Here is a 13,402-nt window from a genome sequence, read left to right as displayed (position 1 = left end):
AAATGAAACAAACAAGAACAAAAGAAAAATGAAAAACCCACAACTGTCTTCATGGATCATCTCTGAAATAATCTACTACAGGAAGCTGAGAGGCATCATTGCTTCTAGGGATTTCGTCTCAGAGGGACAGAAGCAGGAGACCTCATATTGAGTTACTTTCATTTAAAAAAGGATAGGAAAGAAAAGACCCCAGCTGACCTCCCCCTCCCTGATTATTTGGGCAGGCCACTGCATAGACACACTAATCAGCTTCTGGGTCTTCATGGAAGGGAAGCAGCCAACCTCGCATCCAGGATGGATTTGTTTGCCTAAATCCCTTCTGAGTCTGTTAGAGTGAAACCTATGGCCCATTTCCTCCGTGTCTCGCTGGATGAAGACTCCAGGAGATCTAGCAGTGTATTTTGGGAAATGGGGAGTGAAGGAAAAGTGAACCAGAGGGTGGTGAGAGCTTCTGTCTAGGCTCTTACCTTTGCCCTTTTCCACGGACACAGGCGTCCAGTCCCCACTGAACGCTTCATGCATCTGAATCAATAAGGGGAGTGGAAACCAGCAATAAACAACAGACAAGGGACTGCCGTCCTGTTAGGTGAGCTCAGTGCTTCTACCTTGTGAGGCTGGAGCTTATGACATGTGCAAGTTACCTGTCCAGGCACCCTCTATCACATCCATCACTTTCTTAGCTACAGAAATGTTCAAACTTTCCCACCTGAAAGTATTGAATCTGCATAATTAAATTTATGGTAAATTAATAGAGGGAAAAAACCAACTCCGCTAAGTATTTGTGTGTGTGTGTGTGTGTGTGTGTGTGTGTGAAATTTTAAGGGGAGTCAGATACTTGAGGCACAAATGCCTCTGTGAAGGGGAGCGGAAGCGGGAAAGCTGCACCAACTCTCTTGTGGTAGCAAATGGTTTCTAGAAGACAGACGGCCATTAGAGGCAGTGGCCTGGCACCAAGTTGCTTTCGTCTTTCTTCTGGGGTAGGAGCTGGATCTTTGTGGGTTAAGTGTGAGCAGCAAGACCGTAGAGGATGGGAGGATGGCTGCTTTGCTTTGGCAGGTTTGCTCTGTGGGTTGTTACCTGAACTTCTGGGAAAACTTTTCCCTGAGTTTTCTCTTCTCTATTCGCTCTCAGTCTGAAGTTCACAGTATCTGTTCGGTGTATTGTCTTCTGAGCCCAAACAGAGGGTAACAAGAAAGCATCCTGGAACTGAGCCACAAAGGGACAAGGTTTTTAGACCCATGGCGTAAAAAGCCCTTTCTATAAAGCCATAAAGAAAGAAGTAAACATAGTGGCAATTTTCCTCAGGAGACTCAAGATGACTTTCCTTACTAGCTAGTCAATATATCATATATACTAGTTTGCATATTTTATGAAATAATAGAATAATTTGTACAATGCAGTACTATACTGTATTCATTTCATGTGTTTGAATACCTGGTACACTGTTCTAGCTAGAGAGAGGTATAGACATGCAGCAATCCAGTAAGGGCCTAGCCTGGCAGAGAACTGGTAATTGAGTGTGGGGGGGGGTGACATAAATGACAAGGAGGTAAAGACCGTGATTCATTTCAGACCATGTAAGCTATCCCCTTGGTCTAGAGACACACCGAAGCAAGCCCCGGGTGCAGGCAGGAGCGCATGCAGTGACCCCAACCCTAAGCGACAAGTGGCATTTGAGGGTATCTCAGCAGGGAGCAGAACAAAATTTCGTGGATTTCTAACAAAATGTCTCAAGCTAATGATTGGACCAACTGTCAGTCCTACTATCATGATCTAAGTCTGAGTCTTTTACAAAAGACGCCTTGTATAATGTTTTAGAGATTTATGTATTTTGTGTGTGTACTGGAATAAATGTTTGTGTGTGTGCTGCACATGTGCAGGTTCCTGGGGAGGCCAGGAGAGAGTGCTGGGTGCCCCCGGAACTAGAGTTACAGTCGATGTGGACTGTTGGAAGTGAGTGCTGGGAACTGAACTTGGGAACTTGGGCTATACACAAGTGCAGCGGGTGCTCTCATTGACTGAGCAGTCTCTCCGGCCCCTAGGCTGTATCGTTTGATTTTTCAGGACAATGCGGTAGGCAATATAAGGGCTATGATGTCCATCTAGCTCATCCTCCACATCAAAGAGGAATGAGACCATTGATGAAAGTGAAGTTATGAATTCATTGGCCTTGAAATTGAGGAAATACCCAGGTTATACTGATGGACCCAATGTAAACACAATTAAAGCAGAAGAGATCCCATGTGAGATGATGTCGTTCACAGATAGAGAAGGAAGGCCAAGAGCCAAAAAATATAGGCAATCCTTAAAAGTTGAAATGGACAAAGAAGTTGGTTCTTCTTACAAGGATCTCAATACACACACACACACACACACACACACACACACACACGCAGATATCCTCTTGGCCTTCAAATTCTAGCACCTCCATAGGACTTCCAGCTTGCAGAGGTGTAGATACTGTGGGTTAAGCCGCTAAGTTTGGAGTAATTTGCTTGGCAGCAAGTGAATACTGCAGGTGGAGATAATTATTTTAATTTATGTAGATAAAGAGTTGGAGACTCCGAGATGCTCAGGGAATTTCCCAGGATCACCGTGCCTTCTCCCAGTGGTGAAAGCAAGGTCTGAAGCTAATACACCCGAATGCTCAGAATGTACACTAAAGATAGTATGCACTGTTGAGCTCCCGACAGCCGTGATGATGCACCATGGATGCTATGGCTATTGTAAAACACAAAATACTCTCTATAAATGACGATTTGCTCTTGTGTCAGCATGTGGAGCCCCCAGACAGATGTGTACCTGAGTCATTGCTGAAAGACAGCAGGGTCCTCTTAGTTATCGCTTACATTAACTCTGGCCTTCACGTTATTGTTTGGGAACTAGTGGGGATGCACACTGTGCCATCTTCCTCTGGCATTCTGATAATGATCTGAATTTATCTCATTTCATTATCTGTCTGTGCACCTTTTGACCAGTACTAAGCTATCAACTTACAAGTACAGGGGTCAGGTCTATCTTCTTCAGATCAAATCTCTCTGAAATCTAAGGGTGTAGTACCCACAGCTGTGCTTGGCATGAACAGGAGCTCAGTAAGTATTGATGAATGAATGAACCTATCTCAGTGTGGTAGTTTGAATGTAATTGGCTCCCATAATCTCAGAGGGAGTGGCACTATTAGGAAGTATGGCTTTTTCGGAGTGGGTATGGCCTTGTAGAGGAAGTGTGTCACGATGGGGGCGGGCTTTAAGGTTTTCTATGCTTAAGGATACTGCCCCGTGTCTCAGTTGACTTCCTGTGGCCTGCAAGATGAAGGACTCTCAGCTACTACTCTGGCACCACACCTGTCTGTATACCCCATGCTCTCCATCATGATGATAGAGTAAGTAAGCCTCTGAAACTAAGCAAGCTACTTCAATTAAATGTCTACTTTATAAGAGTTGCTGTGGGGTTGGCGAGATGGCCCGGCTGTTAAATGCTAGGCTCACACCAAAAATAGAAGAGTTGCTGTGGTCCTGATGTCTCTTCACTGCAATAGAGACCCTGACTAAGACACTCAACATTCCCATTCATTAGAAATTGAAATATTAATATAGAATCCCAAGAATTCATCTCTCAGCTTCTCCTAAGATTGACCCTGAACATAGTACAATGTTAAAGCCTTGGAAGATGCTAGAGGAGAAACGGAATTGGGTCCTTGCTGGTTGCAGGAAACCGTGTACATCCTGGTCTCTTAGAATGGGATCTCTTCTTGTGTCCAAGATCTTTCATAGTCTTGCCCTTCTCAATGCCTCGGCTCCTGTGTCTTTCTCTTCCCTTGCATGTCCTAGCATCACTAGGCCTGATGCCAGTTGTCCTGAATTTAAAGGCACTGAGTGCTTCCCCATGCCCACCTCAGGCTCCCAGGCACACTTGCCTCTGACTGGCTATAAACCTAGGTCTTCCTTCAAGTCTCTGCTTCAGATCACCCTCTGAGAGACGCTCTTGCTGACCTCCTATTCCCTTTCCCCTCCCCCTTGTTTATCTGCAGCATCAATCGAACTTATTCTTCCGTATTTTATGTGTTGACTTGCTTATTATCTGAGTCTTCTAATTTTGAGATGAACCCCAATGGTTCAAGCAACCATAATTTCCCTCAGCTCAGTACAGTGAGAAATTGGGTCTGTAACAATCACAGCCTCGCACCAGTTTGAGTAGGTTTTGATCTTATTACTTAATTCAGCTTTGCCAGCCAATCATCGGACAGAATTGAATGTCACACACTTCATTAGCTTTCCTCAGTAATTTTAGTAATGGCGGTGACCAAGGGAGTAGGTGCTTTGATGCTTTATATTGCTGTCCCGTGGTGAACCCTCCCATACCAGCCACAGCCTGAAGGATGGATAGTGCCTGCTCATGTTGACATGACCTCCATCATGCAGGCGCCTCCAAGGGTCTCTTTTTCCTTTCTCTATGTTGGCTTCTCCAGGAATTGAAAGTGGTCATGGAAGGATTTATGTTCGGGTCCTATCTCTGGCCCATAGACTGGAGTTGTTTAGTGTTTCCTGGCAGGTCCTCCTCTCGTGTACACTCAAGTGGGCAGACTCCACCATTGGGGGTCACCAGTGGGTAGCTTTTACAACCCTACTTCTTCCGTACCTCAGAGTATCTTTCGCAATTTTCTTAAGAAGTTAATTTTGTGTGGGGGAGGGTTGCACATCTCCACTAACATACATGTGCAGGGTGAAGGGCAACTTCAGATGTCATTCCTCACTAGTCATCTACTTTGGGCATTTTGTTGGTTTGTTTTGCTTTTTTGTCTTGCTTTTAAGGCCACTGTCCTACCAGGCTAGGCTGACTGGCCACAGAACCTGGGTGCACCATGATACCCCACTTGCCATATGCATTCTGGGAACTGAACTCTGGTCTGTATACAAGCAGCTACTGGCTGAGTTACACCCAGTCTGGCTTCCTATTTCTTGAAGAAAAAAATCCCAGAGCAATGTTGCCTGAGGTTGTGATGGACCAAATTTCCCCTGCCTTCATCATCAACACTAGGAATACACCTTTTTATTGACGTTGTTGTTGTTTTATTTCTTCTTTTTTCCTTGTTTTGTTTTTCCGTTCGTCACCCTTGCTGGCTTCCTAGAATCCCCCCCTCAAGCAAGCTGCTTCTGTCTGGGGCTCCGGTTTGCGAGGTCCCACGTCTGGACATTGCACACTGTGTGCTGGGAATCGCTCTAGTTTCTTTGAATGACTTACCTTTTCCTCTGAAAACAATCTTCGGAGTTTGTACCCCGAGCCTCAGGATAGAGATAGGGCAACCGAAAGAATCAGACCTTAAGGGTCTTCCCAGGCACGTTAGCGACCTCCCACGTTCCCAAGGTGGTCCCCATAGCCTTAGCTCCCTTCTGCTTCTAGACTGCCGGTGCCTGGAGATTGTGGCTATGGAAGCGACACAGAACTTTGTGGAGAAGTCGCTTGGGAAGAAAACGGAGTCATGAGAGTGGCAGGGTGGGAAGGAATTCTAACTTAGGCAGTCTGACCACTGGGTCCACCCTTCCCACCTGCGCACATCAGCTCTCCAAGGAAGAAAGTAAGTTGGCATCTGGAGACTCCACACTCAGTCTTGGTGGTCCCAGGCCTCCCGACTACACCGATTATTCCTAGCTTTTTCTTTCTCCATCAAGAACAAATCTTTGTCTCTTTCTTGAAACCCAGTAGACTATGCCAATTTAGTGAAGTCCCTGTTTGATAAAGGCAGCATTTTACCGTGACCCTGCAGTGGACTGTGAAGGCATGTCTGTAATCTCAATCAGGGAGTTCTGTTTGTCTGAGCCCCAAAGGGCTTTGGACCTGTGACAGTCTATCAAGGTGGGGTCTGAGCTTTGGAGAGCTCATGACTATGTATGAAGAAGAGGTCACTTTCTCTTCCTGCACTGGGCAGAAGGTAGAAGTCTCCAGCTAGGAACCTGAAAAAATGGCAGAGCAGGCATGGGCCTGTGACAGTCAGCCGCACCTCTCACTCACTGTGAAGCAGGTGATGTCAGCCTTTAGGGGCTAAGCTTTTCTTCCCCAGCACCAGGAAAGCTTCCTCTCAGGTCCTCTTGCACCTCATTATCCACACAATAGTTTCTGATATCATTCCAAAAACTCGTTTCAAAATACTCTCATAGTGTCACCCCTCCACCCTCGTCCTCCGCCGGCTAAAAAATTCTTTCAAGTACCTTCATTAAGTTTCTTTCAGATAAAGATAGAAGTCCTAATTGTGGCCTCCAAGTAGCTTTTACCCCTGTATGCCTAGGTAGGTTTGCCTTCCGTGAATCATCCCCCAGTCTCTATGCTTTGGCAACCCTGTCTATCCTGCTTGCCTCCTCCTATCAGAGCTCAAATCTGCCTGGCTCTATTCTGCTGTGGGATGCTTCCTTCTGCCCTGGCCTCGTAAAGTTGGGTGGTGCTCAAGCCTGAAGCCCCTTCACTTTTCTCCCTGACTAGCTCAGAGAGATGCTTCTCGGAAGACCTTGCCTCTATCACATACATTGTAACAAGGGGGAGACTATTTTAACCCAGTTTTGTCCTAATAGAATGCAGACTTCTTATTCTAGAGCCTGTTTCTGCCTTTTTAAAACCAGTATTCCTTCCTTGACTGGAGCAGTGAAAAGTGTTTGGGTGGTAAGAATAGGGAGAGGTTAACTAAACAAAGACCACTGGATCAGGAAGCAGGAGAGGGGGAGGGAGCAGGAGACAGGGGTAAGGATGCATTTAACCTTTATTCTCTCCGTGTTAAGGCCAACGAGGCCCCAGAGTTGCGGTTCTTCATTGTTCAGCCAGGTTGTATGCAACGACTTTATTGAGGTCAAAGAGATATCACAATACAGATTTATCCAACAGGATTTAAGAATCTGGTTACAGACAGCATTTGAGACACAGGCTATTTTGTGCTAAACAGCTTCCAATGTCACAGATCACAGAAAGAATTTGTACATCAGTTATCTAGGAACACATACGCTTAGCTGGCCCTGCCTGTTGGGCCTTGTTTCGACTGAATCAACAATGAAGAAATGAAGATCGGCGTTTCCTTGATAATGAATATGTTCTGGACAGCCTTTCACGAGGACCCTCTTTGGGATAGGGTGGCATAGGGAAGCCGTTCAATATATGGGTTATACACAAACCTAAATAAATAATTCTGTCAAGCTATGACTTGCTATTTCTAATAACTGAATCGAGCAACATATTAGCTTTAAAAATAAACAAAGTCAGATGTTTGCCTGGTCACGTAGGACTACAGAGCACTTTTCTTAGTACTACTTAAACTGTGATGTTTAAAGCTGCATCTCTGGGTGCTAAGAAAATGCCACTCTGCAAGCATAGGGTCATTGTGCCTTATCACTCCTGGCTCACAGGGTAAGAGCCACGAAACGCCATAGGAAGCTACAAGAATGTAAATATATACTTAAGGAAATCAGATAAATACTGGGTAGTTACCATATAGAATACTGACTATCTACAAACAGAGAAACCCTCCAGACTTTAGCTCTAATGCATTCAGAACTTAGGTAACGTCAGAAAGACAAACTTGCAACATCTACAAAGTAGTGCATACATGTCTTTAAACACCCACTTAAACAAACTCATGATGCAAACTGAAGAATCTTTAGAAATACAGTCAGATGTTTATTGAGTGAGAAAGTGCTTATTCATGCATTACGTCATATAAACATTGTTTCATCAGGTGAAAACAGTACAGAATAGTTACCTAAACATATCTATAGTCCTAAAGGGTCTAAACTAAAATCCATTAACACATGCATGTTGTAGCTTACCAAATAGTCTTCTAGAAATCGTTAAAATGCCTCTGGCATCCAAACACATAGAAAAACTCAACACTACTCAATTTATTTATGCACATTACATACTAGAGACGTTAAGCTACAAAATGCTTCCATTATTTCAACACACATACAAAATGACCACAAAATTATGTGTTTATACAGCAAGGTACTTTCTAATTATCCAACTGTGATGAATAATGTATCTCCTCCTCACTACATCTCGTCTCCAAGTACCATTTATCACCACTCAGGCCTTTCTATCTTAATGAGGACTAAGATCTCTGATTTACATTCAACATTCTCTGCATTAATAATTGATTGAAACTCTTCAAAAAATTCCTCTGCGACCGAAACGAAAGGTGGCGAGGCTCTCGCCAGAAGAATTTGGGTGATACTGGGTTACATCTGATTGTTAAAGGAAGTGGGGCCCGTGGACTGTTGGCCAAACTCATCGGAAGATGGCCCTAGACTCGCCTGCTGGCCATAGCCACCGCTTGACCCATAGCTGTCTTGGTTGTACCCGCCCTGGTTATAGCTGCTGGAGTGCTTCTCCATGGGGTCGGAAAGGTATCTCTGTCCCGAGGAATGCCAGCCGGTCTCCTTGAAGACAAACCAAATGTTGCCGGCCCAGAGGATAAAGTTCAAAAACCCAAACACCTGAAGGAGAATCAGAGCAAGAGGTTAAAAGACTGGACAGAAACTCTAGAAGATTCCATTTACAGCAATTCCTCACAGTGCCGTGGGTGATCCTGCACTTTAATTTTGAAGTTTATTTAATGTTTTTATTCAGAACCACTATTTGATGTTGGATTTCTAAATATATATTGATCCACCTGGTCTAAGAGACCAGAATTATTCTACATTATATGTCTATATTATGGAAATATAATTATGGAAACAAGGAAAATCATCTGACTCAAGGTCACACTACAGATTACAAGCAAGGGCAAGCCACCTCTCACAGACCAGACGGACTCCAGATAAGTACTGTCAATCAACAGCCTGTTTCCCCATTTGCCTGTTCTTGAGGGGTTGGGAATGTCCTCTATTCTTGGTCTTGGGACTTCCCTTCCCTAGCTACCAGCACCGTGGACCTGGGAGTTTCAAATATAAACCTAAGGGGAAAAAAAACTTTTGTCTCTATTTTCTGACCCTAATGTAAATCGGTTCCAACAGATTTCCAACCAATTAAAGACTGCAAACTGTCCCCACTGCTGCCTGCACAGCCCAAGCTCCAGAAGGTCCTTCAGAACTTGAACAAGAGAAACAGCTGCTCTTCCTGGACTTGGCTAACATTCCAGCTTTTTGGGTCCCCAGCGATGCCACGATGTCAGCAGGCAGTAGTCATAGATGGTTTTGTCGTCATCCATTATCACTGATTTTCAGCAAAAGACTGGGCTGTTAAGTTTCAAACCCAGGACACAGGGCTGAGTGCCTATTTAACAATTTAACATATCAGAGCTGGACCTGGCTGCCAGATTCTCCCAGCATCCCTCAGTCCCTACCTATGACAGAGAATGACACATATACCTTACCCTTTACCCTGAACTGGGCAGCTTAGGGGCTGGGTTGCACTTGAACAATGTATCGTTACTATGTTGACAGTTACATTGTAATTACATAGCCTCCACGGGAACTTTTGCCAATTAATCTTAGCCAACCCTGGTAGGATGATCTTGGATATTATGCTGTGGAAGAGATTTCTAATGTTCTTAGTAGGTCCCAGCGGGGGGCATGCTGCCTTACTGGACATTACTGCTCTCAGTACTATGAGAGTTGCCCCGGCATCAACAACCTCCTTAGTACAACATATACATACATAGTGCTGATGTTAATTAATCATTCTTCTTAAATGTCTTTGACCTTGGTTCTGAAGGAAAAGACAGAAAGCTTGAAGGTAGGGCTAGCGCTCTGCAGGAAGCGGTCTGATTCTGACCGTTCACATTTTAGATGGGTTTATGCCATTCCTCTCCCCGTAACTCCTCGGAGGTTCCGTGGCCTCAAGTCCAGACTCTGCTTCGGGTCCTGTGGAATCATCCTGATTTCCTTATGGATTTACAGACCTTACATAATCAAATTGCTGCAATTAAGTCATGCTCAATGACAATCACTCTCAGCTTCTGAGGTGATGGAAAGATTTATAAATTCCTTAAATTCCTTTGTGACCGGAAAGGCCTTTCGGTCATTTATTAGCAAATTGGGCATTGTTCTAACCATTGTGTTCATCCTCATCCTTCCGGCCATCCTCTGGCCGCTGACAAGCCCCAGTAGGTATCTTCAACATCATGTCTAAATTAAAAAACCTGGAAGGGGGAGGTGGTGCGGACCTCATGGAGGTCACTGCTGCCTGACAAAGTTCCAGCATTGTGGTTCCCAATTCCCCAGCACCCTCTTCCATTCGTTTTTATTAATTCTTATATGGAAATTTACAAATGCCTTTTCCTTGGGGAGATTTTGTATGGGCTTTAAAGGATGACAATGCATAGAAGGGTGGCCCTTCTTAGTCACCACTAAGGAAAGCATGCTGGCTGCACACAGGAATCCCACTGTGCCCTGCTGATTACACTCAGAACAGGAAAGTCAGAGATTACTAACCAGACACAGCGAACCCCAAGGAAGAACTGCCCGCAATCCAGTTCCTGAGCCTGAGGCCATTAAGGGCCAGAGTTCAGCTACTAGATACAGAGAAATCACAATGGCGTTGTTTGATAGGGAAGAGCAAGGCATCAGGACCTTGCCTTTTGAAAGCGTATGAGTAGAATAGGCCTACATAGTAAGACTAAGACGCAAAGGGATGCAATTAAGGAACAATTCGATGCTCATGCTGCCTTGTGCCCCTGGAGGAATAAAAATTGTTCTTAAATTGTAGTGGCATGTCTGGTCCCCACGGAAGTCCTTTTCCCAAGGTCAGGCATCTGGGAAAGGGCCTCCATTTCCTCAGGGGCTCGAGGGAAGTTTCTGCTTGCTAAAAGCAACCATTCTCCTTATCGCTGACAGGAGGAACTTGTGGTTCTTATATTTATGTAAGCGAGCTCCTGGTGGAGCTACCAAACATTTGAGAACAACAAGCATTTAGGTACTTGCTGAACTTAATGCTTTGTCTCAGGAAAGATGCTGTAATGAAGTTAGTGTTCACTTTTTGTCCCTGAATTATTGAGCCCGCTTTCAACCTTGCCTGTGGCTAAACTATTGAGTAAAAAAAGGTAGAGCCTTTCTTTTCAGAAAATGCTGCTGGCAGCCATTCGAATTCATCCTCAGATCCCGTCTGCCTCCTCCACCCCCTGCTGACTCGACATGTCTTCTCTGGGACCTCAGCAAGACATGAATCCTAAAACCAGATTCTGAATGGAGTGCAGGATACAGAGGAGTGGAAGGTTTGGTAAGAAGTAGGTGTGAGGCTTTCCTATGGGAATCCCCGCTTCTCATGAAAGGTGCTGGGCAGTCAGAGGACCCGTACTCCTTCGCCAGGATCAGCTATTTGATGGAAGGAAGCAAGATTTTATCAATGCAAGGGGCTAAGAAAGGTGTTGTCTAATATATCTGTTGTCTGTTGACTGACTAGATAAGAGACGGTCTATTTTAACAATTCTATTGGGGAGCAGCAACAACAGCATGGTGCATGCGGGTGACATTAGAGTATATTTGGTCATTATTCTAGCGTGACACTGTCAGTTTAAATGACTTTTTGGTTGGTCTGGAGTGTTGTGTGCATGAGAGAGAGGGAGGTTGGGGGAGAGAGAGTAATGCTGGTGTCCTCAGCATGTGGGGTCGTAAGGGTATGGACCAAGGGTGTTACAAAAGTCATTATTATTTTAACAGCAGGTATGCTAAAGCACCGCCTGCATAGCAAGCTGAATGAAGGTAATGTTTCTGTCTTGGGGGATGGCTGAGAGTTAGTCAAGTGGATATGCAAAAAGCCGGACACATCGGTGAACACTAAATGGCAAATCACGGTTTCACTCCGTGGTTCTACAGTCGTCCATGCGTTATGTGCAGCTGAGTGTCACTGTCGAGTGTGTGAGGACGTGCTCTTGGGAAATGACATCAGAGTAGGCTCCCAACTGATGCAATTGAAAACTGACTTACCAGGAGCCCTTTTCTCTCTGTCTCCCTTTCTTCTCCCCTCTTGGTTTTCCATTGCAAATTTTTTTCTTTTCACTTTAATATAGAGCCTTAGGCAGTTTGCCAAGGAAGATATGAAACATAAATAAATAAGGTATAATAGTTGCTTAATCAAAATGAATTAGGCAACCACTAACAAAATTTATACACAGGGCATTTATATCATGTGTACAATAATTAGGATATTTTCCATTAAAAGAGAGATCTTGGTTTAATTCTACCATTGTAAGTATATGCCAATATATGAATCAAATAATTATGAAATGATATCTTCTGATATGAAGGAATGGCTCTGTTCAGGGATGTGATTTTATCTGTTTGATTGTCTTGATCATTTCCTATTTACTTGCTACTACTTGATTTTTAAAAAAGTTTCAACTTAAAATTAAGAGCACGGAGCATCATTTGGGGGCCTGCAAGGAACACTGGCTTTCTGTCACCATCAGCATGGAGGTACCCCAAATCCACATTGGTTGACACATTTAGGAATACTTGAGTCTTCGAAAGGAAAGAATTTGATTCAAGCTCTGATGTGGGAGTCCCCTCCATGTGCTGTGATTACCATTAATGAATAAAGAAACTACTTTGGACCTATAGCAGGACAGAACTTAGCTAGGCAGAAAAAGCTAGGCTGAATGCTGGGAGGGAGAAGGCAGAGTCGGAGGGATGCCATAGTTCTGCTGCCAGAGATAGACATGCTGAAACTTTTCTGATAGGCCATGACCTCATGATGATACACATATTAATGCAGATGGGTTAAATTAAGATGTAAGAGTTAGCCAATAAGAAGCTACAGCTAATGGGTCAAGCAGTGATTTAATTAATACAGTTTCTGTGTGATTATTTCGGGTCTAAGCTAGCCGGGCAGCTGAGACCAAACAAATGACCTCTACCCAACAAAACTCAGGTGCAAAGACATCAGAAAGAGGGCATATGCCTGTACATGAGAAAGAATTGAGAGATAAAATGTGGGCATCTATAAAGGTGATGGTTGATTTCCCTGCAGTAAATCTAGAAAAGCAGAAGTAGAAATGGCGGACAAAGCATAGTTATATTTAGTAAGGGATGGATTAAAAACTAGGATATTACAGCATCTTCCCCCCACTATAGTAGAAATGAGCACCCTGGATAAGGGGGTCCTTAATGAGCACTGCCCACAGACTGGGCAGCACTCTAAGTGTTTTCCCCATAGATCGCCTTCTCTCGGCAGTTTCGAAGTCTGTGCATAACTGTCCCCAGTTTTCAGATGGGTTTTGCTTGAGCTAGCTCAATGTGACTTGAAGGGGAGCACACTTTTAATTCAAAAACCTGTGTTGACTGATTAATATCTTTCCCTTCCGACAGTAATACACAATTCCCTTTTCCTTGCAGTGTGATGCTTTAGTTCAATCACGTCGGGTCCGCCCTGGGACTTTTCCCACCGGAGGAGAAAAGTGGGAGGTTAGGTAAGAGCCACACCACTTGGC

The 13,402-nt window shown here is 44.3% G+C and overlaps 1 protein-coding gene across 1 annotated transcript in view; it reads right to left on the bottom strand.

The window, feature by feature from the left end:
- Positions 1 to 6,905: 6,905 nt before the first annotated feature.
- The window catches only part of Synpr (synaptoporin), a 307,866-nt gene continuing 301,369 nt past the window's right edge, over positions 6,906 to 13,402 (bottom strand). Inside the window, exon 6 of the mRNA XM_050160538.1 lies at positions 6,906 to 8,471. Within this exon, the coding sequence (XP_050016495.1) occupies positions 8,214 to 8,471 (258 nt within the window). The 3' untranslated portion in view covers positions 6,906 to 8,213. The remainder of the gene's footprint in view (positions 8,472 to 13,402) is intronic.

This window comes from Alexandromys fortis, unplaced genomic scaffold (assembly GCF_014885135.2).
Source record: "Alexandromys fortis isolate MF-2015 unplaced genomic scaffold, M_Fortis_MF-2015_v1.1 scaffold_116, whole genome shotgun sequence".
Classification (NCBI taxonomy): Eukaryota; Metazoa; Chordata; class Mammalia; order Rodentia; family Cricetidae; genus Alexandromys; species Alexandromys fortis.
Note: the sequence above shows the minus strand (reverse complement) of the source record. Positions and strands in the feature narration are given on the sequence as shown.